General features: G+C 27.6%; 1 protein-coding gene and 1 long non-coding RNA gene across 2 annotated transcripts; one reads left to right on the top strand and one right to left on the bottom strand.

Moving 5' to 3' along the window:
* Positions 1 to 253: 253 nt before the first annotated feature.
* Positions 254 to 13219, bottom strand: LOC100201685 (myophilin). The gene is made up of 5 exons (XM_065792094.1): positions 13006 to 13219; positions 12534 to 12673; positions 809 to 878; positions 582 to 722; positions 254 to 442 (listed from the first exon to the last, which is right to left on the bottom strand). The coding sequence occupies exons 1-5, from the start codon at positions 13057 to 13059 to the stop codon at positions 332 to 334; spliced, it is 516 nt and encodes a 171-aa protein (XP_065648166.1). The 5' UTR covers positions 13060 to 13219; the 3' UTR covers positions 254 to 331.
* Positions 13220 to 13480: 261 nt separating this feature from the next.
* LOC136077621 (uncharacterized) lies at positions 13481 to 13873 on the top strand. Its single transcript, XR_010637126.1, has 2 exons — positions 13481 to 13644; positions 13716 to 13873. It is a non-coding gene; the product is annotated as an uncharacterized LOC136077621 (long non-coding RNA).
* Positions 13874 to 27440: the final 13567 nt, after the last annotated feature.

The raw sequence follows: 27440 nt of genomic DNA, 5'->3' as shown, positions 1-27440 counted from the left end.
CCACGATTGGTGTCCCTGTACGAACAGAGATACCATGGATGGTGTTTTTTGCTTTTTGTCAAAAAAGCGTTAACGTATCTTGACAAATACGTTAAATGGTTCAATTTAATGTTTTGCTTATAAGTTTGAGTTTTGTTTTTTAATGTTGCAGTATCACTTTAGTTAGTAACTCGGAGATGATGGCATTTTAAACGAAAGATGCCCTACCTCTTCTCCTTCCTCAAGGGGGAACAAACTTTTGAAATAAAAAAAATTTTATAAATGTAATGTATAAATTATTTGCATAGATTTTATTTATATCTCCTTTATTTAAAAATTCATCCTCATTACTTCATATTCCACGAACACGACCTTCAAGCAGCTGTTCTTCGGTAAATTCACGTGGGTTAGCGGTTGCTTCTTTTGGACCAAGTGTTGGACCTTTAAACCCGTTTGTTTGAGCCTAAAAAATTACATATATATATATATATATATATATATATATATATATATATATATATATATATATATATATAAAATCATAAGATATAAATATAAAACTTAATTTATATAAGTTTATACTAAATCTATTTTGTTCTTACTTTTCGTCCTAAAGCATGGATGCCACCAATCACAGCAGCCATATTCTGGTTGTTGTCAGTAAGATAGACTGATTGAAATAAATCACCGCGTGCCACTCCGTATTTTTCGGCTTCGGTTAAGAAATTTCCTATATTTTCAATCTAAAAAGTTTATTTCTATTAGTTTGAAATATCTTATACCATGATCAACTTGAATGTTTTTTTTTAATTAAAAACAAAAATCATACATGTTTGAATTTATTAGCATTAGCCGGATGGATTTTAGGAATTGCTCCTGGTTTCAACGTATTCATTAATCTATGTAAAAAAAAAGTTTTTTTTATTTTATCTCTACAATTATAATTTTCCATCATTTTAAATAACATAGCTTTTTTTCTCTCTGTTTTTAAAATTAGTTTTAAGTTTTAAATACCTGCTAAAAGCTTTAATAAATTAAAAAAATTACTCTGGTGTTCAGAGTTCTTGAGTCCCTACCAAGGTAAAGAACAGGGTTAGGTTTAAGGTTTGGGTGATAACCCTAACCCTAAAGTATAATATATAATAGGGTTATATAATAGATTAGGGTTTGTTTAAACTTCGCAAACTAAAAACTCTGGCGCGAACAATATAAATACACGAATTAGGAATATTTAAAAGGATAAACTTTAATAAAATCTTTAAATCAAGTTGTAAAATTTTTACAAGTGTGCGACTTTTTGTTGTTATAATAATTCACTTCTTAACAAATTGGATGCTGTTGGAAGGTCAACATTAAAGTTCGACTTTAATATATCAGACTACAGCAAAAACTACCTGCATCCCTTCTTTAAAATTGATGACATATCAACCATCCTCATTAAAAGCAAATTAAATTTGTTTACCTGACTACTGAACAATCCGACCTGTTTTTCCCTGATTTTAAATCAAATATCTGATGTTATTTAAGATAACCTATTTATCAACGAAGTAATAAAAATAACAATTCAGCGTCGCTACGATGACGTAGGAGAAGATATAGAACAAAGACTATTATTTACAAATTTGATGGAGGAAAATATTCCAATAAAAATTTAAGACTTTAGATTGAAAGTATAAACTATAAGTTTAATACGCTTTCGTTGTCTTAACTGTAATTTTTTAATTGAGTAATAAAAAGAATAAATAAAAAAATAAATAATAAACTTTTTAAAATCTTGAAATTTTATTGTCATTTAAAAGCGCTTGATCAGCAATTTAAGAAAAATCATATGTTTAATTTTTTTTCTTAGTTTGTATAGTAAATTGATATAAAAGTCTTATTGCTCAATAAAAATTAGTTAATGAAAAAAAAAAGAGTTCTATGTTATGTTTAAAATTTCTAACAAATCTGAAAACTTTTTGAAGGTGAAAAACAATGATTAGTTTCAAGTTTTTCTGATTCAAGACAAACGCGTTTACCAAATCCCAATAAAGAGAACAAAGTTTTTCACATGACTGGTTAGATTAAAAAGCTATTTGGTTATTTAGAAGTTTAAATCTATATTTATAAGCACAACTTTGATGTGCAAAATTTCGTATTTACACTATTAATAGAGAATTAGTTTAAAATCTGATTTCTGTATTAAATGCATTAATACTTTGACTTATTATTTTAAAATAAGGATAAATCATAAATGGTTAATAATACTTTTAAATAAAACATTATTTCAGAACTAATTTGAAAGATACGTCTTATACGTACAGCTTTACATCCTTTTAAAGGTAAGTTTCCAATTCTCTATTTTTCAAAAAGAACGGGAAAGGCAAGTGAAATATAACCTCGTGAGCATGCGTAATTTAAATTTTAATTCTTTTCAAAGCAAAACTACGCATACTAACGTGACGTATGACGTGACAAATGGCGTGACGTATGACGAGACTCACGTGATATTTTCCCCTTTTCTTCGCCGTTCCTGTAAAAAAAACAACGAACAAGTGGAAATTCAGCTTAATATTACCTGACTTTTATTTTAATACTAACTGCTCTTTTCCCAAAAAAAAACAAAAAAATCTCCGTAAAATCTTGCCTATAGGACGCCCAAAGTTTTACTTGTCTGTTATATGGATGGTTAAGCGCTAAATCATCCTATTCAACATCTATATCGTGCTGGTTTAGTCATTTTTGTTGCAAACATTTAAACTTTGTGTCAAATTACAATAAACTTGTGCGTCAAATTATAACTAGTGAGTACGCCTGAAAATTTCCAGGTTCCTTAAAATATTTTAAAGTTTTTTAGAAAAAAAAAATTGCTCCTTTACATACAAATATATTTGATGGAGTCGGGATGTGTGTTGGATAAACACAAACTTAGTACAGATTGAATAGAAAAAAGTCATTGTGCTAGTCATAAGAGTTGCATTTACATAGGTTGTAACCAGAAGCGATTCTAAAACCTCACACATTCCTACCCCCCCTACCTATCCTAAAATTATTTACATAGGTCGTAACCCATGTCACTGCTACTCTTAGGGCTCGTGTTCATGAAAGAGCCAGGCTCTTTTATATAATTTTAAATAATAAAGTGAAAACTAAATAATTATTAATATATTTCAATTACATAATTAAAAGTTTCACGCAATAGCGATCATCAGATGTAACATCAGATGATCGCTATTGCGTAACGATCATCAGATGTATCTGATGATTGTTACATCATGATGGTTGTTACATCTGATGATCGCCAATGCGTAAAACTTTTAGCGATGTAATTAAAATATATATTATTAATTATTTAGTTTTCACTATATATATATATATATATATATATATATATATATATATATATATATATATATATATATATATATATATATATATACATATATATATATATATATATATATATATATATATATATATATATATATATATATATATATATATATATATACATATATATATATATATATATATATATATATATATACATATATATATATATATATATATATATATATATATATATATATATATATATATATATATATATATATATATATATATATATATATATATATATATATTGTTGTTTTGATTATGTAATAATAATCATTTTTTTCGATTTGAGAGTGATCAATATAAAGTGAAATAATCACAAAATAGATCAATAAATAATTAAAAAAGTAAGATGAAAAAAAACAACTTTTTTACGGTACTTAAAGTTTCATGCCGTTTGCGGCACTCATCAGCCATATATTTAAATCAAGAAAAAACCGTTCAAAAATACAATTAAAAAACCGTTACAAAATTAAAAAAACAATGGAATGAGTTCTGACGTCAAATAATAATAATAGTAATAATAATGACAATAATAATAATAAAAATAAAAAATAAAAATAATAATATGGAAAAACATCTTTTTTAATCGCCAGTGTCATATTGGGACAGAAGGAATCTGTTTCTATGTCTACACTTAAAAACAATCTCACTCCTTTTATTCAATAAATTAGTACTTTTATTATATAGAATTTCATATTTTTCGGTGAGACATAATTTGCAAGATTTAGATGTTGGATTATATGCTTTACATCGCCTGAGAATTTTCCACTTGACTATAGGGACTAAATTAGCTTCTTTTAACTTCCATACATGTTTTGAGAGTTCAGTATCATTTTTGTATTTAGCGATGTTAAATGATTTAACGTGATTAGCGTATCTTAATTTAAAAGGAGTCTCACTTATCCCAATGTAGGACTTTTCATTAAAAGATGAATCAAGATTATCAGTTGTAACAGTTGCTTGATATACAATGTTGCTTGTTAAACATTTATTAAACAACGGACAGAGATTTTTATTATAGCAGTTACAGTCCTGTTGATTAAGGTTTGTATTGTTGCATAAAATGTATTTGTTGTGCGAATTTATAATAGATTTTACACTTGGCATACAACTGTAACTAACTTTGACTGTGTTCCTGTTAAAGATTTTAATTCATCTACGATGATCATTCTATAAATGATCATCGCAGTCGGAAATATGTCATAATCTTTGCCGCGAACAGCTGCCATTTTAGTTGGGGGAAAATAAACTTTCGTTCTGGCATAAACAAAAGAGTTCTTTAAAATGCCCAAGAGTTGTTGTGTCTTTAGTTAAATTTTCACGCATATATACGTATAAATATAAATAAAATTATGTACTATAATATATATAAACATATATATATATATATATATATATATATATATATATATATATATATATATATATATATATATATATATATATATATATATATATAATTCGAAAACGCAAGTCAGACAACTTGTGTTTTCGAAACAACAAAACCAAAGCTCAATAATAAAATTATGTACTATAATATATATAAATATATATATATATATATATATATATATATATATATATATATATATATATATATATATATATATATATATATATATACATATATATATATATGTATATATATATATATATATATATATATATATATATATATATATATATATATATATATATATATGTATATATATATATAATATATATATATATATATATATATATTTTAGATGTACTTATTTAAAAATCCAATTCGTTTACGACTTCAGTTTATCACAAAAAAACGTATACAGATCTTTTACAAAATTTTTTTAGTTTTATTCCCTTTTGCTACAAATTTGGACTTATTCGGTGTTTGATTGATCGTACATTTAAAATTAATAATTCTTGGTTTGGTTTTGATAAAGATATTAAGAACCTATCATTAGTTTTACAAAATAATAAATTTCCACTAAAAATTATTGACTATGAAATTAAATCCTATATTGATAAGAAAATGAACCCATCTGTGTCTAACATTGTTAATAGCTTAAATATAAGATACTTTAAGCTTCCATACATTGGAATGTACTCTAATTACACTAAAAGGAAAGTTTCAAAAATTGTTCATAAATATAGTAAGGATATTCTAATAAAATTAATTTTCACTACTAATAAAATACAAGATTGTTTTTGCTTAAAAGAGTCACTTCCTAAACTGCTTAAATCTCATGTTGTCTATAAATTTTCTTGCGCTGGCTGTAATGCCAGTTATATTGGAGAAACCTCCAGACACTTGGCAACTAGAATAAATGAGCACCTTAAAAGTGATAAACAATCTCATATATTTAAAAACTTAAATTTATCTCTTAATTGCAAAAATTTGGCTAACTGTGATTCTTTTGAGATTTTGGATAATGCCCCAAACAAACACAAATTAAAGATAAAAGAAGCCCTCCACATTAAATGGGAAAGTCCCTCACTTAATAAACAAGCTTTACATTATACTATAAACTTATCTATTTAATTTTACTGTCAGTTTATTTATATATATATATCTATATTTTTTTGACAGTTGGTTATTTTAATTGGTTATTTACCGAGTTATTTTGTAATAAATATATTGGTTTATTATGTATAATTTTTTGTCCGTTAATATTTCTCTGTAAAGTCTTCTATTTTTTAATATATATTTCAGAGTTTTTTATTATTGTAAAATAATCTTTTGAAAATGTAAATAAAATTTTACGAAACATGTCAAGAATAGAAAACATCGTGTTATTTTTAAAAATAATATATATATATATATATAATTCGAAAACGCAAGTCAGACAACTTGTGTTTTCGAAACAACAAAACCAAAGCTCAATGCCGTGTGGAAAACTTCCTACATTTTGCCAAAGACAAAATATTTATAAGCATCTAAAGCTACGTAACTATCTATAGCCTCAAGAGAAAATATTCTAGGACTTTTTATTAAATAATTATAAACATCATGGTATTTAACTCATGGCCATTCAGTTGGATCATCTTTCCAAATAGTTGCCAGGAACTAGTATAGACATCGGTTGATTTCCAAGTATTGCAAGTTTATTTATATACCTTTCTGCGGCGTTAAAATCTAACTTTTCAAAGTATTCATAAACCGACATTTCTTTTTTTAAACTCTTTAACTTTTTCCGAATTCTCCTGCTTTATCAACTCAACTAATCATTTGTTTTCCCCTATCCAAGATTGTAACAACTTGCTCTATTATTTTTTTGCATAATTATGTGACTTTCAGAGGATATGATATGATTCAAAAAACAATGTATAATGCATTTAAATTTATTATATGTATATGCATAATGCAATTATGCAAAATGACAGTATAATGCAACTAGGTTTATTAATAAATCAATTAAAATATTTTCAATCACGTGAGATATTCTTAAATACTCAAAAGACGCTTAATGCGCATAGGATTGTATTATTATTGGCGGTGCTTCTGATCCATAATGATAAGTTAAACGTCTATCTTTTCAAACATTTTCGATTTAATTAATTTTTTAATTTGTTTTTAAAAATTTTTCTCTTTTTGTCTGCTTAGGCTAAGTTGGATGATTTCCCAATATAAATTTTCGCTAAAATTTGTAAATGTCAAATGTTATTTAATGAAGAGAAAAAACATCTTTCACACATGTTTGCTGCAAGAAAGCAACATAAAAAAAAAAGGTTGTAAAAAGGATGTAAAAATGGTCGACAATGTATTAAATTGTCGGCTATTTTAGAACTATTTCACGCTCTATTGATCTTTAAACTGCTATTCTGGGTAGTTACATGTTTATTTTTTTTTTATATCTTGGTGACAAACAGAAAACTGGTATTAATTTCATATATTGCGCCCAAACTGTCTATGCTAAGCCAATCAAAACCAGTATAACATATATATGACAAAAGTTTAGGTTTCTATATAAACTGTTGCAACTTTGATGAGGATATTAATGTATGTGAACCACCAACAGAAGCATTAGCTTTCATGCTAGTCGGTTTGTGATGGAATTGGAAAACACCCATTGTTTTATTAAATAAAGTTAAAGGAAGTGATTTAACATGTTTTATTAAAAATAGTTTGAATGCGGCTTTAGCAGCATATGTACTTTGTATCAAACGTATTACATTTGATAAAACAAGTACCAATTTTAATTCTGTTATCCTACTTGGATGTCAATTACCTTTCCTCTTAAAAAGAAAGCGATTTTAAAGTTAAAGTCGGTTATTTGAGGAATATAGTTGGTTAGTTGGGTACTTGACACATTTCAGGACGTTGGTTTTTAGTTTTGAGGAGCTTTTTTTTTATAGAAAATAGCCAGTACCGTTCAAGGATCTTTATAAAGGTATCTGCTGAGAAATACCATTGTTGAATCAAATTATGCAAGCTACTTAAATTATGCAAGCTGCTTAAATTATGCAAGCTACTTAAATTATGCAAGCTGCTTAAATTATGCAAGCTGCTTAAATTATGCAAGCTGCTTAAATTATGCAAGCTGCTTAAATTATGCAAGCTGCTTAATACTTGAGCGCTATTATATTAGCTCTATTTTTTCCCTTAATCGGAGAAAAAGTTCATGTTCTGTTGATAATTTTGATCAAAAGAATACTTTTTTTGAAAAAGTTTTTACTGTGATGAACTATTACAAAATGTTGAGCAGCAAAGTAGAATCTTAGAAGAAGAATCTTAGAAGAAAAATTTTAGAAGAAACTATCTTAGAAGAAGCTATCTTAGAAGAAGCCACCTTAGGAGAAGCTATCCTATAAGAAGCTATTTTAGAAAAAGAATCTTATGGTACATCTCTGATTTTACAGAAAGTTAAAATATTATTTAAATACTACTTCATGTAACGTTTGTGCTCAATCATTAACAAATATTTTATTGTACGAATTTTACATTGTACCTATTTTATTTTTTGTTAAACAATGTGTTTTAGTTATTCAGATCATGATGATTCGTTAGCAATGAAATTTTTTCTTATCATGTTTCTGTTGTTGCCATGTGAAAAAGTATTAAACTACTTTGTTAGTAGCAGTGGCGTCGCTGGGGTTGGTGTCTCCCTTTGGGCCAACGGCGCGGGTTTCGAATTTCTAAAAAAAAAAAAGGTCGTGGCATACCAAATACAACTTTTTGATTTTGAAAAGACGAAAGATTTTTGTGTGAAGAAATAGCAGAGTTATTAATAAACATTAATAACTCTGCTATTTCTTCACAAGGCAACCTTGTCATCAAAAAACTGGTTTTACAAATCAAGATGGTTTTTAAAATAAATACCTGGAAATGTTATCCAGAATCGAGCGTTTAAGTCTAAATCAACCTCTATCAACTTTGTTTGTTATCTTTTTAGTGTCCTAGTGAGTATCACTTTTAAAAATATATAATATATACAAAATTTTTATTAACAAAAAATTATGAGATTGAAATTAAATTTGAATTCTGATTCGACATGTTCAATAAATAATCACTGTGATATACAGCTAAACACTAACTTCTACGTTTACCATATTTAAAAATGTTGTGTTATGGTCGGGCGTGTATAGTGCAAGATGTACATAATCTTTCCCTATTTACACCAATATTTTCTAAATATTCAATCCGTTGTTTTATAATCCCAGCGCCAAATAAAGGTGGAATACAACTCACTTTTTAGCTTTACTTTTAACTTTGGACCAGATTGTTTCTACTAAGTATGGGTTTCTTTTTATTGATCTGTAGACTCCTAAATTCACCTACAGAGCTGGAGAAAAAAGAAGAAGCATTGACCGTTACCACAACTAAATCCTCTAAACAATTACCGAATGTTACCTATCGGTAAAACATAGCCAACATGCACTTGTTACAAGAATATGCATTAAATGTAGACTCCATCGTAAAGACATTTGTTATTAATATAGCTTTATTCAAATATTCAAAAAGAATAAACCTTTTGAAGCAGCCTAGTTGGCGTAAAATATTTGTTAGCCGTCCTACGGACGTCATACGTGCTTATTACGTTGTATAGGCAAAAGTTGTATGGGAGGAATTTTCATTATCATTCTGGCATTTTTATGCAAAAAAAGTTAAAAACTGTTTTATCTAACTTGGCTGACGACCGGGGACAGATCTAGATTGTTTAATAATGAGGGGGAAGGGGGAGTGGTAGAATTTAGGTTTTCTTGATTTGATGGATCCCCAATAAGTTGTGCGATTTTAAGATTAGTTAGTTTTTCTTTGACTATTATAATTTTCAACTTTGAATATGTTGTCGACGTATTTACAACATTTGCCAACAATTTTATTTCAATATAATTGGACAATTAATGCAATTACCATAAATCGTCGAAAACCTTTTTTAGTTAGAACTTATCTACAGCAACGTAGCAACCTAGGGGCTACGTGGGGCAGTGCCCCGGGACTCTCAAGCTCAGGGGGCCCTCGAATCCTTACCAGAAATCTCGATTGAACTGAACTTTTGGAAATTTCTCCCATTTTCAAAATAAATATGACAGGTTGCAACTTACAACCCCACTTTAATCATGACAACTCAGTTGAGAGAAATTCAAAAGTTATGCCTAGGGAATTCCCCTAAATTCTTTCTGTAGGTTGGCATTGTTGTCCATTTGACGGATAGTAATATGTGCGTCATTCCCGAACGACACTTGTAGCGTATCAGTGTGTTTCTCTTTCATTTTATAACAAATTAGAGCGTCACCGTTTGTTGCCATCATAATGGATACGACATAGAACATATTGAAGGTAGATCAGCTAAGCATTGTTGTAAGGTATGCAATAATAACCAGATTGGAAAATGGATACCCAATTGATATAGAAGTAAAAGAAGTGTTTCTAGGCTTTTATGCAGCCATCAAACATGCAGTAGATTTAGTCAACCAAGTGACAACAAGTGTGGGGCATGGCTATGATAGAGCCAGTGTGATGAGTGGTGTGTATAATAGTGTACAAAAACATATTAAGGATATCCAGCCTAACGCAGAGTTCGTACATTGTGCCACTCATAATTTAAATTTAGTGATAAATGATGCCGTTCGAGGTTGTGTGGAAATACAGATTTTTTTCGCAACGTTGCAAGATTTGTATAACTTTTTCGGTAACAGCATCAAACGTTGGGATCTACTGTCAAAACTCACTGGCGGACACCACTCTAAAAAAACTATATTCAACTAGATGGTCCAGTAGGGTCAATACGATATCTGCAATTCTGCAATAAAACTTCGTTATTTTGATATTATCAAAGCATTATCAGAAATAGTTAAAAAGAGTTCTAAAAAGATGAGCGTAGTGACGTGGAGAGTATTAAAACAAAAATGCTAAATTTTGAGTTCGTGTTGCTTTGCGAATTCATGCACAGTATATTGAACGACATCAATTATGCATCCAAAACTTTATAAAAAGGCGACATCAATTTGGGCGAAGCGAGTTAAGTTTTAGCAGAGACCAAGCAAAGTTGCAAATTTATAGAAATGATTTTAAATTATTCAAGTGCAAAGCCAGTGAAACTGCAAAAAAATATGGTATTGATACCCATTTTCAAGAGAAAAGGCAAAGAAAAGTTAAAAAATATTTTGATGAATTAGCTGCTGATAACCAATTTTCAAACCGAGAAAAAATATTTAAAATTAAGATTTTCAGTAATGTATTAGACACAGTAATATCTCAATTAGATACACGTTTTATTGGTATTAGTGCAGTCTGTCGTATATTCGATTTTTTAACAACAATATTTTTAATACATGTTGATGAAGCAACTTTATTACAAAAGTGTGACGAATTCCAAAGAAAATATTTAAATATAATAGGCCTTAGTTTTTCACTTCAATTTATTAATATTTACCATCTAGTTTTACCTCAACTAACTCAAGCATGGATTGTTCACCAATTATGTAAGGAAATAATGAGCAAATATGGAGTGCTAGAATGCGACCTAACGGAAGTATTTACAGTTAAACTCGACTCCGACATTTATCGCTAATAGTAATTGAAAACAAAATCGAATCAAGCCTGGATTTCGAAGTCATTGATACTTTTGCGAAAACTAAAGCTAGGAAAATTTTTTAAATATAATTATTATTTAGTCAGTTGGCAGGCCCGACCTTTCATCATATCATAAATCATAAAACCTTGAATCTTCATAATATCTTAAATCATAAAACCTTGAATCTTCACTATTACGTTTTATTATCCAAACCTACACCCAGTATTAATTGTAATTTATGTTGTTACTGTTTAATACTTTTATTACCTGCCCTGCAGTGCACAAAAAAGAGCTTAAGAAGCTTAGCATTTTAAAAATATTTTTATTTGATAAAACCTAATCAGTTTACATAGCAGCGGGGCCTCATTTTTTAATTTGCCCTAGGGCCCTTGGTTATCTAGCTACGTCACTGCTTATCTACCAGTATTTTTTTTGTTAGTCTTTGTAAAGAAAAATTTGCTCTGCTTAGTAAGGTTTTGGACGTTAAGTATCGGTGTTTGATACAATACCGTTTTGGATAGAGAATTTGTGCGTTTCATGCATTCTTTTTGAATTTAAAAAATCACCAACGCATCAACTGAATAATCTAAAATTAATATTCTGCTGTTGCTAATTTTTTTAAACAGCTCCTTAGATACTCAGTTAGCAATTTAATAAACATTTTTTAAGAAATATCTAAAAATTAGTTTTATATAAAGTTGGTGGGATTCCAATAAGAGGGTTTCTTATAGTTACTTCCTACTCTGATTTCATCCCTATATTTTTTTTCTCTTATTATCTACTCTCATACTTTGCTTTTTCTCCTTAATCTTTCTCCTATAAATAGCCCGTAATCCACCAATTAAATTTACAGTCTTAAAACAATAATGGTCTGCTTTTTTTTATAACCAAATAATAAAACAAATCTGAAACCATTAATCTTTGTTTCAAAACGGAAACCGTCTAACGCTGATTATAAACATTGCAATTTTGTTTTATCATAAAGTACGCGGTGTGAACAAATAAGACTATTTGCTTTTATGACTTAATAACTGTAATCGACTTCAACCCTGTTTGTTTTTTTGTTGAGTTAAAATTCGTCACAACTACTGTGACACGTGAAATGAATAAAATTTTCATTAGTTTTATAAAATGCAACCTAAGTAAATATATCATATTTTATCCAAAAAGACCTACTTGCATAATATGATTCCGTCTCTCAGTTTATCTTGAACAGCTTGCCGTCCGCTAACGTTCCCTAGCTCTGAACCTCCTAGGACCGCATTTATCCAATCGACAGCCTCTTTTTCAGACACAGAGTCATATTTTGCCTCAAGCTAAAGAAAATATTTATTTTGCTGTCATAAAACCTAGAAACAATAACTTTATTTTACATATTAAAAAGTATTAAGTTAAGAAACAGCATTTCACAAGATAACAAAATTGATAAATTAAATTAGTTTAGTTTTAGTTTAAAAATTAGAATTTTGTAAGATACATTTTAAAATTTTGACGATCAAATAATGGAATTATAAATGTTTCATTATTAGATTCAAAATATTTTTAAGTCGTTATTGAAAATGTTTTAAACACTCGAAAAATTTAAAAAAAGAACTGCTTTTGGGATTTGTTCACGATGAACAGACAAAAAGTTATTAGGCTCGCATACCTTTTTTGTTGTTTCAGCAGTTAAACCATATCCTTTCTCTCTAGTATTAGCCATATTTTTTAAAACTAAACCTTTTTTGTAAGGAAAAAAACTTATATATGAATAACACAATCAACAACAGCCAATACTCCTAATAAGTTCTATAATTGGCAAGTTAGTGCTAAAAACAGTGATAAAATAGTTATTTCCGCCGCGTGGTTTAAAGTGTTTGTTTATTTTTTTTCTATTACTTTTATCAGACAAAATAGTAAAAAACAACCGTGCATGAGCGTTTTAATTATTTCTTTGTAAATTTATCCTTACAAGGAAAAAATTTCATCAAGTGCTGAATATAATGCGCATGTGTGACAATCAATTATATTGACAAATATTTTTAAGTATCTTGAATATTTAATAAACGTCAACAATACTCCTCCTTTTCTAACAAAAAGAATTAATTTTTTGAACGTTCGATGTTATTTTAAAACAACTACAAAAAAACATTTTTGACTTGCGTAAACAAAATGACCTTCTCAATGATTGCATAAAATTTCTAGTATTAAGAAGTACCTTTTTTTATTTAAAAATATGTTTTTTAAATTTGGCGCAAATCTTCGAGTGAAAGAAAAAACTCATTAAGTAACGAAAAAGAACAATTGTGTAATTTACATTTTTATAATTTTTTTAATGTCAAAATTTCATTTTTGTTCAAGTAATGTTTTAAAATTTAGTGCTTAGATTCTTACTGCTTGAAGATTCACCAATGGATATGATGTAATTCATCTATGAATATGACGTAATTCACCTCAGTACTGATGACCATCTCTTGGGAAAGTTGATGAAGTAATGTGTAAAATTGTGTAAAAAAACATCTTTCCTACTTTTTGTACTTAATGAATTTTACAGTCACCCGAAAAATCGTGGTTAAATTATTCGGCAACCACCTTTCCATTGTTTTAAAAGGTTTTAGGTTTCATTGAATTTTAAACTAAAAAAACTTTTGTTTGCAATAAAAGGAAGTGAATTGGTTACTGCAGAAACCACTTCAGTTACAAACTTCAAATTTTTCAGGAGAAAGAAAAAGCGTCATAACTCCTCCGCATTTGCAAATATTTTAACTTTTTTCTTCCTCTGTCATAACGCGCATTTAAATGCGTGTTATGGAAGAGATTTACACAAATTCAGAGGAGTTATGACGTTTTTTTTTATCTCTCTTGAAAAGTCTGATATTTGTGACTGAAGTGGTTTCTTTATTTGCCGATTCAGTTAAAATATTTAGTGAGCATAAATTACGCTACTTTTGGAATAAGTTACGTTACTATATACAAAAATTACGTTGAATTTATTTATTCTTATCTAATTAAAAACGTTTTTACCAAAGAATGTGAATTTTGAAAAGATTTTTGAAAAATTTTCTACTTAATGGTTACTGCATACTATTTTTTTCTACTATATTTTTCAAATATATTTTAAGTATAATAAATAGGTTTAAGTAAATAATAAATATTTAATTAAAATCAAGTAAAGTACATTTATTTTGCAAATAGTTGTATTTTAGGCCTACTCTTTAAAACAATTGTAACTTGCTAACAATTGTAACTAATAAGATTTTTCTTTATCACCATTGTAAATGTCTAAGTTCAGTTATCATACGACTTTGGTTATCTTAAGATAAATTGCAAAACAAATACAAGTTTATAATGAAAGAAATAAATTGCAAAAAAACATTCTTATACCAGACATTTTTTTTTCAAAAACTTTTTTTCTTTTAGTGAATGTGAATGTAAATCACTGATCTCAAAATAATAATTTATTTTCAGTATATAATAAAAAAAAGTTTTTAGTATAAATTAAAATAAATTATTTTTTTAAATCAGTGTTGTCAGGGCCGTCCAGAGTTGGTGGGGGCGTATGGGGTGTCTAACCCATAACGGAAATTATATTACATTTAATTAATTATAATATAATTAATTATATTACAATTAATTAAAAAATAATTTGGTATGTTGGACACTGGACTCGGCAAAATTGGATTTGCTGTTAGTAGTTGGCAAATGATAGCCAACGACGACTTGTTTTTGTTTGTTTTTTAAGATCTTAGTCGACAAAGTTTTTTTTTTCTAGGCCCTAGTCGGCAAAAACAGAAACGTCACTTCTCACCCTCCTTTAAGATCTCTTTGGGACGGCCCTGAGTGTTGTAAATGTATTAAATGTAAAAATTTTTGTTTGTAATTTATTAGAATAAATTGCAAACAGATTTTTATTTCTGAAATATTAATGCTTGAAGCTAAGTTAACTAAACTTCGGCGATATGACGTCGTTATCATTATAAAAAGAGCGAGCGAATATTAAATAACATTCCATTTATTGGCGAAGGAGACGTTGTACAAAACACAGCATGGTGTACAATGTTTTAAATTAAGTGTTATATTACAAACAATCTTAATAATAAAAAAATAAGAAAAGATAAAGAAATTAAAGTAATCTAATTTAATTTAACAAAAAAATTTGTCATTGATCTCGTATTTTTAAGTTTATCCAAAATATTTTCTTATTAAATACTGGTTTTATAAAAACAATTTTCTTAATTCCGTTTATACTTATAAACTAAATAGATTGCTCTTGATGAGAAAAATTTACACACATACATACACACATACATACATACATACATACATACATACATACATACATACATACATACATACATACATACATACATACATACATACATACATACATACATACATACATACATACATACATACATACATACATACATACATACATACATACATACATACATACATACATACATACATACATGTATAAATGAATAAATATATATTGAGGAGACTGAGGTATCGGAGAACACCTCAGCAGGAATGCGAATTAAAACACCAGTTATACGAAATTGATCATATTTATTGCTTATCATTTAACTATTCAGTCACAAACCCTCAAAAGCAATTTTTATAAAGCTTATTATAAAATAAAATTTTAAGCAAAAATAAAACAATTGGTGTTCGATATTACCCTACATACGTGTGGTAATTTCGAATACACCGTGGGACAATCACAAACACTGTTGTATAATAACGAATATAATGCTAATTGTAATAATTAAGTGCAAAAACTCTGCAAAACAATAACAAAAGGTTTTATATTCATAGTAGCTACATCAAGAATGTTACTCAAGAAAAAAGTTGCATGAAATTATCAGAAAAAGTTAGAATCATATCATCGTAAACAACAATCGCACCTTCATTACACTACTGCGTGTCTGGAACTGAGCATGAGATCTCCTCTCAGCAGGTGAAAAGAAATTGTCAAATATACTTTTCTATTTTGCTGTTTTTTTTTACCATGTTAGGAGTTACCTAACATAGTCTCTCTCTCTCTCTCTCTCTCTCTCTCTCTCTCTCTCTCTCTCTCTCTCTCTCTCTCTCTCTCTCTCTCTCTCTCTCTCTATATATATATATATATATATATATATATATATATATATATATATATATATATAATATTTGTACAAAAGTAATAAAAAAACATTAATTTGATTTTCTTTTTAAAAAAGGTCAAACACAAATCAAAAGTTTGAATTTACCAAATGAGCTCATCTGCAAAACGCGCTAAATCACAAAAATAAAACTTTTGAGTTAATTTCATTTCCACATTCTATATAATAAAATCTATCATCTATTCAAAGGACTAATCGAATTTTGACTTTCTTTTTTCAAAAGACAAATTTGAAAATTGACTTTTTGCTCTAGAAATAGACTCAATTTACTTCAAAATAGTCTCAAAATCAATTTATTCGGACTTAGCGCGATTTGTAAATGGACTCCTCATATATATGCGTATGAATAAAGTTTCAAATAACTTTATGATCGTTATTTTTTAATTCTAATCTTTTTAAAATATTTATTGTTACACCGTTTGTAATTTTATGTTTATTAGTAATTTAGAGTATTGTGATGTAACACATCACAACACTCTAAATTGCAGATAAACATAAAGTTAATTGATACATCTTAACAGTCTAAATTACAGTCTAAATATAATATTAAAAACTTAAAAAACATTTCTACAAGTGCGAAAAGCTACAGTATACATTTAAAAAATGTAATACTCATCTTCGAAAGTATCGAAAAAGCATGGTATTCAGCCTAATTAAAGCAAAAAATTTTCATGCTTTGTTAGACAAAATAAATCTAAGCGGGAGGTCTTTCTTTTTATAGATGTCATAAAAATTTTCACGGCACTTAACTGTTATGCATAGTTGTTCTGAAAATTTCTAGTCTTAATGGTCAGGGCCACCGAGAGCCGCCCGGGACAAACTGTCCCTTCCTTCCTTCTCCTCTCGGCGACCCTGTTGATGGTTCCAATAACCATTGTACATTTTCATTGAAAATTTGGTCAGTAAACCAATGGTCCACCCATCTGTAAGAGATGAATCTACAAACGTCGAGTAATGAGTCTCTTTTCTCTGGTAGAAGAATAAATGCCAAAAGAGCTAGTATTGCTCGGGAATTCTATCTTGCTTTATTTAATTTAAATATTTTTTGAAACTTCACTTTAGGAAATGTTCCAGAATCACGCTATTCTGTTGTTTCAGTAACCACTTTTTTACCATTCTTGAAATTCTTCATGAGCTGTTTGTAGTTTTTTGCAAGTTCCGAAACAAACGAATATTCAATATTAAGCGGCTTGTTGTTTCCTCCAAGTTCTTTATCCATTACTACACGAAGAAATCTGTTAAGAACATGATGTTGACAATAAAATGCGAATCTTCAAGTTTCTTTTCAGTAAAACGTTACTGAAAAGCAACTTGAAGAATCGCATTTTTCCGTTACAATCATCTTTATACTTTTCTTTAAATATATAAAAATGTATGTCAAGCAAAATAACAACTTCAAAAAATATTTTTTTTCTGAAAAGATTTGTAACAAAATATTACAAAATATATTTAACACTAAACAGTGCTAGAAAAAAAAAAGGAAAGTATATTGTATTGAGAAAAATGAATTAGACCTATCTGTAAATAGATCTAATTCATGTTCCTTAATTCAATATACTTCCCATTTTCTTCAATTAAAGTTAATGCCATAATCTCCATGTAACAATGTGCTGCCAAATATGTAGATGTTTGCCTGATTATGTATGTAGTATTATCAAAAGATGGCTTCAAATATATATGAACAAAAACATGCTTCATTAACATTATATTGGATGCAAAATGCATAGAACAATTTTTGCAACATCAATCCTTAAGAAGAGACTCCACAGATGGACAAAAAAGATCTTAAGAAAAAACATTACAAATTATCGTCAGGTGTGACATAGTATAAATATAAATTACGTAAATTTAAAATACAAACAACCATATCTATAGCTGTGTTAAATACAATCAATTAAGTTTGCAAAAAAAAAACTTAACTATGCAATTAACTTTGAAATATATTTTTTAGTTTTAGAAAGTTATAAGTTGCTTAAGTTATTAGCATACTGTGTTTTCAAATTTTTTGTCCTAACTCTCAATTTCTCTAATTCCAAATTCTGTAATTCCCTTTTTTGGTCCTAATTGTCAAAATAAAAAGCTAAACGACTTTATTCTAATTAAACTTTTCTTTTTTTTTTTTTTTTTTTTTTTTTATTTACACTTTTGCCGATAAAAAAAAATTTACAGTCGTAACTTATAAAAAAATAATTACATGACCGGGGCTAGAAGAAGACAAATTTAGTCTTATCATTAAGCCCCAAGTCTTATCATTAAGCCCCAATTTCTAATTCAAGTTTTCAGCTATTTTTATAGGGCCACAATAGGCCATTATTTAAACAATCACATTAAAACACTATTTTTAAATAGTGTTCTAATGAAATATTTATCTCCTTTTTTTGTGACAGAAAGTACTAAACTTCAGTAAGATTTAAATCAATGAACAAAAGATTTAAAAAATGATTTTTGTGCAATAAACAAGCTTTAACAATGGACTGATGACATGTGCAATTAAGTAATGTTGATAAGCTATATTTCTGAGCATAGAAGCAACATTTTATTAAATTGCTCGAAATACAATTACTCCATGATCTCTTTAAAATTTCAGTTGGAAAAAGTAAGGGCACATTATCTAAAACAATAAAATTATGTGAAAGATGCAGGGTTGTAATCGGACAATTGGACAAGGATTACTTCACCCTTGGACTCTCACAAAGAGAATAGGAATTTTAACAAAAGAATTTGGCTATCGTAAGGCGAACATTTCAAAGTGGAGGGGCACAACTATCAATTTTTTTAAAAAGTTCTCTATATCAAGAATTTTCCTTTTTTTAAAAAAAAGTAATTTTACAAAAAAAGTGGGGGAGGGGGAGGAGCACGTGTTCCCTCGGCCTTCCTGGTGTCGTCGGCTTTGATTTTAAGTTTAATAATTCAAATTTGAAATTTATACAAAATATTTGAAATATAAAAACTAAAATCCATGTGTAAAAAAATGTAAATAAATTTTTATTGATAAAATATACGAGGTGTCGAACTTCATTGCTCAAAAAGTTATGTAAAAAAATAAATAAATAAAATAAAAAATACTAAAATCAAAGTTTTAGCCAAAGGTCAAGAATTTGCCGTTGAACAATTGAAAAACTCTGCAAAAGACCTTTTTCCAGTTAATAATTTATTTATTTACATGAAATAAATAAGTTTAAAAACACTTGTGAACTTTTTATTCTCTTTTATTTTATTCTATTAGTTCTCAGAACATATAGAAGCTGAAAGCCTTATTTGAAAGTAATGCAAGAGAGAAATTAAGTAAAATTTTTAATTGATTATTTTAAAATAATTTTTGAAAAAGATTTCAGACAATTGTTTTAATGTAAAAACATTAAACAACTTGTTGAGACAGTAGTACTACAGCCGTTTTTCAAAACGCTTTAAGTTGCTTTTTACGTATTTTGAGACACTATTTGATATATTTTTTAAATTTTGCAGTTTTACAAGAGATTTGTAATTTAAATATTTATATATAAGCTTTATCACCTTAATTATATTATGGATTGGAAAAAAAAGATTAATTTAAAAAAATAAGCATTTTTGTTGAGTTTTTTGTTGGAAAAAACGTAGATAGGCTTTTTTTATAGGTGAAAGCGGCTTTCAAAACCCCTAATGAAACAATAACAAGTAAATTTACTTCAATTTTTCCCAATGAATTTTTCCAAAAATTTTGCAACCTAACCAAACCGTAATAAATATACGTTTTTAAAAAATATATCGATGCATGTAAATTTTTTCTTTATGAAAATTAATATTTTGACTTTTATTAAAAATATTAATTATTTTACTTCAAAATATTTTTGTGTTATTATTTTTTATTCGTGTTATTATTTTTTAAAAGGAGCAATTATTACAACTAGCTCCAGATGTTTTGCGGCCTTTTTATAAACTTTTACACAAAAAATATCTATTTAAATCACACATTCAAATATACCAAAAAGACCACACAACATTTATTTTACACAACCACACAACAATTATTTTACAACTAGCTCTACATGGTTTCCGGTCTCTTTATAAACTTTTACACAAAAATCATCTATTTAAATCACTCATATAAGGAATTTAAGTAGATAATTTTTATGATCTTAAATAGATGATTGGATGATCATCCAAATATTTTATTATTTGTCACTTTTTACGAACTCATAAACTTAAAAACTTAAAAGAAATAGTTTCTAGACTTTACCTGGGACAAAAGATCATTTAAAAGCCTCGGTGTACTTTTTTCCAACGCAGGAAAGTTTACTTATGAAATGAATTGGAAGGAACCCTTTATTAAAATGGAAAGCACTTTAAAGAAATAGGAAAATTATAAATTGTTCCTTAAAGGCAGAAAACTAATAGTTAATACAATGGTAATCCCTCAAGTTGTCCCTCAATGGTCCCTCAAGTTGTCCCTCAATGGTTCACTTGGCTTTTATTGTTCCTGTTCCCCATAAAAACATTTTATCTAGAATTGAGGCTCAGTTAAACAACTTTATTTGGGGTCATAAAGTTCTAAGACTAAGCAATGAAAAAACACAGCAGAAAATAAAAAACGGGGGGCATTGGAGTGGTTAACCTTACAAGCAAACTCAAAGCAATACAAATGCATTGGGTTTCAAAAATTCATAATGAAAACTTAGAAAGCCCATGGAAAGAAGCCATGATCCACATACTCAATTCTTATTGAAAAATAAATCTATATAAATTCATTTTCGAAACAAATCTAACCCAAACTAAGGTACTCGCGCCCTTTGACACTTTGAAACTTTTGTAAAATTAAACAAGATAACTGGATACCCGTAGTTGAAATGGAGGAAATAAAGTCAGACACTTTTTTTTTAATAACAGTATTAAAAATAACGAAAATAAATGTTCTTGTAGCGGACATAGCAAAAACTTTTCAGCCTGGATTTTTAAATTCTTTGTCAATTGGTTTGACTAAGATCGAAATGAATAATTTTATAACAGCACTCCCAAAGAATTGGATAATTAAAATTTTAAACGAACGACAAAAATATGATTTTAAAAAAGCGCTTTTGTATATATTAAAGAGGAAAGAAAAGTATGAATACAAAAGACTCACAGTCTCTACACTTTATAAAATTCAAAACAAACCGTAAAAAATAATAGCTTATAAGTATGATCTCTTAGCGTCAAAAGATTGCTAAAGTATGCAAACGGTTAGTGGAAACGAATGGAAATTTTTTTTTCCTAAATACTAACAAAAGTAACACAAATAACAAGCAAATGAAATATTTTTTTGAAATTGCGCATTTTTTATTACCAACTAATAAAAATAGTTTTATTAGAAAGTTAAGAAATAACAAATCATATCCGCAGTGCAAAACTGAAGACGAAACCAATTATCATATGATGTATAAATGAAAGAATAAGTTATTCGCAAATAATCGCAAACACACGGAACTACTTAAAATAGTTCCGATAGAATTTTAATTTTCGTTTTTCTTTTACTTCTTTTGTTTTTTTATATATATATGTGGAAGATTTTTGTTTTAGTCCATGAAGGACATCTTTGTAAATAGTTTTTTATTTTTATTTCTTGTTTTATATTTTATGTTACCTTGTATACATTTGAGGGCGTCAGTAAGGCAAATAGGCAGTTGACATAATAAAATGCAATACATCCACTTAAAAACTTTATCAAAATATAAATATAAATCTATTCAAAACGAACCTTATTTGTCAGAGCTACAATAATATAAGTAAAGAGAATTTCAGAAAAAATAAATAAAAAGGAATCCACAGTGTTAAATAAAGGGCCATCGAAAGAAATTCAGAGAAGAAACGATTCTGAGATTAAAAAAAAATCGATACACAAAATTATAGTGGAAGGTTGCAATTGCAAGCATGAACGTGCTAAAAATATCGCTAACGATAGAAGACATGAAGTTAATGGTGATTTCTGGAGTAAACCGCTGAAAAACCGCTACAATTAGATCACTAAAAACATTCAAAACGTAAGCTTTAACCAACATTTGAATAATAGCAAATCCAAAAAGTTTAACTTTCGCTATTTTTTGGTGAGTGACATTGATGTCAACTATTTAGTATGCCAAAAATATTATCTTAACACTTTAGGATTGAAAAGTACAAATAATAAAAGTCCAGCTTTTGAACAAACAATACAACAAAAAAAGACAACAGCTAAACATAGAAAATATAAAGTAGAAGAATTAGTTTCACACATAATGAGCTACTAACCAGTCATGTTTAGTAGTTCATTAACAAACAAATATGGACTTGATGCTAAACGAACTGTTTGTGCACACGAAATAATAGTGGCGACAGACATGGAAAAATAATAATGCTACCAAGAATAGAAATATCTGATAAAAAACAAAATATTTCAGTGTAAACAAGCTTTAAAAATCGCCGACCAAGTAAATCTCGATTTGTCGAAAATGAGGTGTTGGTTTATTTCTCACCAAAGTATAAAACTTACATCAGCATATTAAATCTTGTTGAAATTATGACGAAACAGCTATTCAAAAATGCGCATTTAACCACAAGCCACGCTAGAATTAAATAGTTTTAAGCGTGTTTTGTAAAAATATTAGTTTTATAAACTGACGTTGGAGGGCGATTTTTAAAACTTTGTTTAGATATAATAAAGCCTGTAAAAATTGAAAAAAACCCAAAGCTTTAAGTTGCATCTGATATTAATTGCGTTAAACTTCCACTAATTTATCTGTCTGATGACGTAAAGGTTATTGCAATTCTTACTCCAATGGAACTTCATCCACTCGTGGAATTACAAACAGAATTTAAGAGAATCTTTAAAAATATTTGCAATCTATGGATGCTACTTTATCGGCAAACCAATGAAAAAAAAAGAAATATGTATTAGATGAATTGATAAAATCTTTCAATCTGGAAAAAGATAAACATATCATTTCCAAAGATAATTCCTTTAAATATTTAAAATATATTAAAGTTGCAAACATTAACGAGTAAAACATTGAGTCAAGCATTAACAAGTAAAAAGAGGCTTATTTCAAACTTGGTCTAAAAATGTCATCGAAAGAGCGTGCTCTTATCAAGCATACATGCGAATTTCTTTCACACATTGTCAAATTCCAATCCAGATAAATGGTTGGATTTTTGGTCTGATAAGAATTTTGAATCTGTTCATTGTGATTTTAAACAGTTTCGAGAAAGTGGATACAAAGTTTTTAGTCTTAAAGATTAAAAACTTTGTATAAATAGTTACTTTAACCAGGTTTTGCGTAAGACCGCAAAACCTGCTTAAAGCAACTATTACATACAACGCCCAACAAATCTTCTTTAAAACAGTTTTTATTTTAGAAATAAATATGTTTTAATATATGTCTATCATTTACAAACTATTATTGCTTGTAAATGGAAATAAATGTAAACATTAATCTGCGTCGTTTAAACCATTGAATATATTGAATATATACCAACTGACCAATTTCAAGATTTTTTGTTGTTCAAGAAAAGTAACCTTCAGATATTTATTTTTGCACTAATACAAATGCTAAAAAAAAAAAAAAAAAAAGAAAAAAAAAAAATCAGTGTGTGATCGAATATTTGTAAAGGAAGGGGGCAAATAATAGTATTCTGAAAAAAACTCTTTATAAACCATTATGAATTAAAATTCATCTGTAAAGTTTTAATTTAGTAAAAAAATATTTTAACGTTCAAAAGTTATGACCTCGTAAAGTTGACAACCCCTCAAATAAAGAGAGTTTCAAACTTTCCTTAGTCGTCACTTTTTAAACAATAAGAATTTTGTTTTAGATAAATTAGTTTTTCCGATGAATTTAAGATACTATAATAAAAAGTTTTTTTAGGTATATGCTGCTCCTAGGCGCCGATACCAGTACTTTTTTGTAAAACATTCTTATTTGATACCTTTAAAAAAATAATTGTTTGCACCATCTCTGGAAGTTGCATATCTGAAACACTAAAAATTCATGCCCATTTTAACATCTTTTTTTTTGAAAGAGGTCGACGGAATATTTTCAAGACTTATGTTATCATTGTACGAGATAAGTATCGTGGTTTTGAAAATGCAAACCGTTTCTGTAGGCTTTTTTTTTTTGAAATATATTATTTCCACTGCGGTGTGCGCTTTAAAGCAAAGAAGCAAATATGATAATTTTTTCATAAAAAAAGTTGTACAACATTCGCAGATTTTTTTAAAAGTTTCTTTTTTAGTTAAGAATAAAATTTTCAGTAGCAGAACTTTATTAATTTTTTTTCTGAATTTTAAGATTGTTTCACTTTGAATTAAAAATTTCGCAAGACCTCATGCGAGCCAATAACAATCAATTTAGTTTTTTCTGCTTGCTAATACCAATAAGTAACTGATGCAGAGAGAAGATAATTATTTAAAAAATAATTTGCAAACTGTCTCTACCGTAGTGATCAACCTGTTCAAATATTTTGTTATTTAAGAAATATCTCAAATCGTTCTTTATTTTAATTGTATGGTCCAATATCTATATATAAATGTTTTTAATTCAAAATAATATTTTAATGTTAACAAATTTTTTTAGATTTATTTAATTGGGGTAGAGCGGGGCGTATAGGGAAACTTAAGAAACAAATGCTATTTGCTGATAAAATAATCATAGTAAAGACTGTTTTTCATAAATTTTCTAAAATTTATTGATATAAGAAAATGAAAACCCCCCAAAAAAATTTATGAAAATAAGTTACGATAACCAAAGTAATAAAACTCTAGACTAGCAAAATGAGGGAATGTTAATGTTAATGAGGGAAATGAAGATGAAGAATGTATTCGAGATAATTACATTTCAACACATGGTCTTTATGTTTTACCATTTAAAAAATCTCACACCGAAAAACTTTGAAACAAAATTTAAGATAAATCAAAATAATAACTATTCTCTGAGATCAAACGAGAGGCTAACATACTCACTACCTCGTAAATTAACTGAATACAAAAAATATAGAATAACTTATCGAGGGCCCAAGATATGGAAAAGTTTTAAAAATAACCACATCAATATAGTGAAAACAGTAATTTCATTTAAGTTTTATATAAAAAAAGAAATTTTGAAATCAAATGACAGCTTTGAAACTTAACATATACACTATCGTTTTTGAACTTTTTTTTTGGATTTATTCAAAGGACTTTATTACTCTTATCGTCTTTTTTTCTTTATTTTTTACGGAGTAAAAAATAAAGAAAAAAGTATTAAATAATTATGAAATAATAATAATAAAAAAAAGAGTAAAAAAATGTTTATTTATTCATACGTTTTTGTAAGCGTCATTAAGGTAAAAAAGTTTGTAATAGAAGATTTTTAAAAAATGTTTTGACAATTATTTTTGAATAAACTTGATAAGTTCAAATAACCAGTGTAAGAATTTCATTAAAAAACATCTTAAAAAAACTGTATTAAAAAAAAAAGAACTAAAGAGCTTTCGTAGTTTTTAAAAAGCTATTCAAATTTTATATAATTAAAAACTTTTTTACACAATATTTTTTAATCAAAGTGAAAATAATATATACATGCTTATTTTTTTTGTTATTTGTTAAAGATTTTAACGGAGTTTTTTGAATTTTTCTTTGCACTTGTCAAAGCTCACATAGGGGCTCTAAGAAAAGATTGTGTTGACTCTGGTCATCCATATCTTTTTTGAGCCCCTGCCTGTTTATATAAATATATATATTTTCTTTTTTTTATGGAAAAATTTTTTTATATTATTGTATAAACAGCAAAATATATATAAAAACATACATTTTCAAGGTAGGTGGAGTAAACCGGGACAGTTAAAAAGCAGCAGTTATTTGTCAATTGTAAAGCTTTCAAAATGATGAAAAATGAAGGCTATCTATAGTTTAAATATGTTCAGACTCTCAAAAAAGTAACAAACTCATAGAAACTACACGCCCTTACATCTATACCCCATAAAAAACAACAGCTAAAATAAATTCATTTTAGTGTGTTTTATTATAAAATACCTCCGCCCTACTCTAACCTATATATTAGTAAACTGTTAATATTAATAAAAAAACTGTTACTAATTATGAAATTAAACAAAAAATTTTTATGGATCACATAAATAATACAAAAAATATCCTGAAACTATTAGGCAACATTTTTTATGAGCTGGCTTATTACCAATATGCCAATGTAGAGCAAACTTAAATATGTCATATGTATCAGCAGCTTTTCTAGTTCTAAGTTCCTTTTTACTCACAGCTAAAACTGCATTTCATCTCATTTTGAATGATTGATCTTTCTGTTATTATTTTTTAATCGAAGTTATAAAAATAAGAATTTCTGAATTGAATATTAAAATTGATATTGAAAACTAAAATTGCTTTTCTAAATAAGAAAAATAATATCTTAGATTAAAAATAAAATCATTAAACTGTAAACAGCATCACGAAATGGAAGTAATATATATTCAATTATATAAATAACTTGTTGTCCCGATATGCCCCACCAAAGTCATTTTACTGAAATTAATACTATTCAAAAAGTTCAATTCCAAATATTTCTTAAAACCGTATTCTAAAAGAGGATAAAAAATATTGTCTAAAAAATCTTTTTATAAATAAATAAAATTCGCAATTCAAGATAAATCTTTTGTCGTTGTATCGCTAAGAAAATAAGCAAATTTTGTTTTTCGCAAACTTACTGATGCATTTTGGTATTTCTAAAATTAATTTTTTTTTACAATAATAAAGTGCAATAATATAAAATGTTTTATCAAATTTTTTGTGTGAAAAAAAAAAACAATAATTTTTAACTGAGTTATAAGGCTTCAGGCATAACTGTCTCGTTACGCCCCACTCAACCCTACTAAGACTTTTTTTAAACAATATTTAAACTTTTACTAAACAAAACAAAGACTGTTGACAGGTAATACTTGAAGTCTTTTTAATTTAAGAGAACTA

The sequence above is a fragment of the Hydra vulgaris genome, chromosome 03 (assembly GCF_038396675.1).
Source record: "Hydra vulgaris chromosome 03, alternate assembly HydraT2T_AEP".
NCBI classification, from domain to species: domain Eukaryota; kingdom Metazoa; phylum Cnidaria; class Hydrozoa; order Anthoathecata; family Hydridae; genus Hydra; species Hydra vulgaris.
Note: the sequence above shows the minus strand (reverse complement) of the source record. Positions and strands in the feature narration are given on the sequence as shown.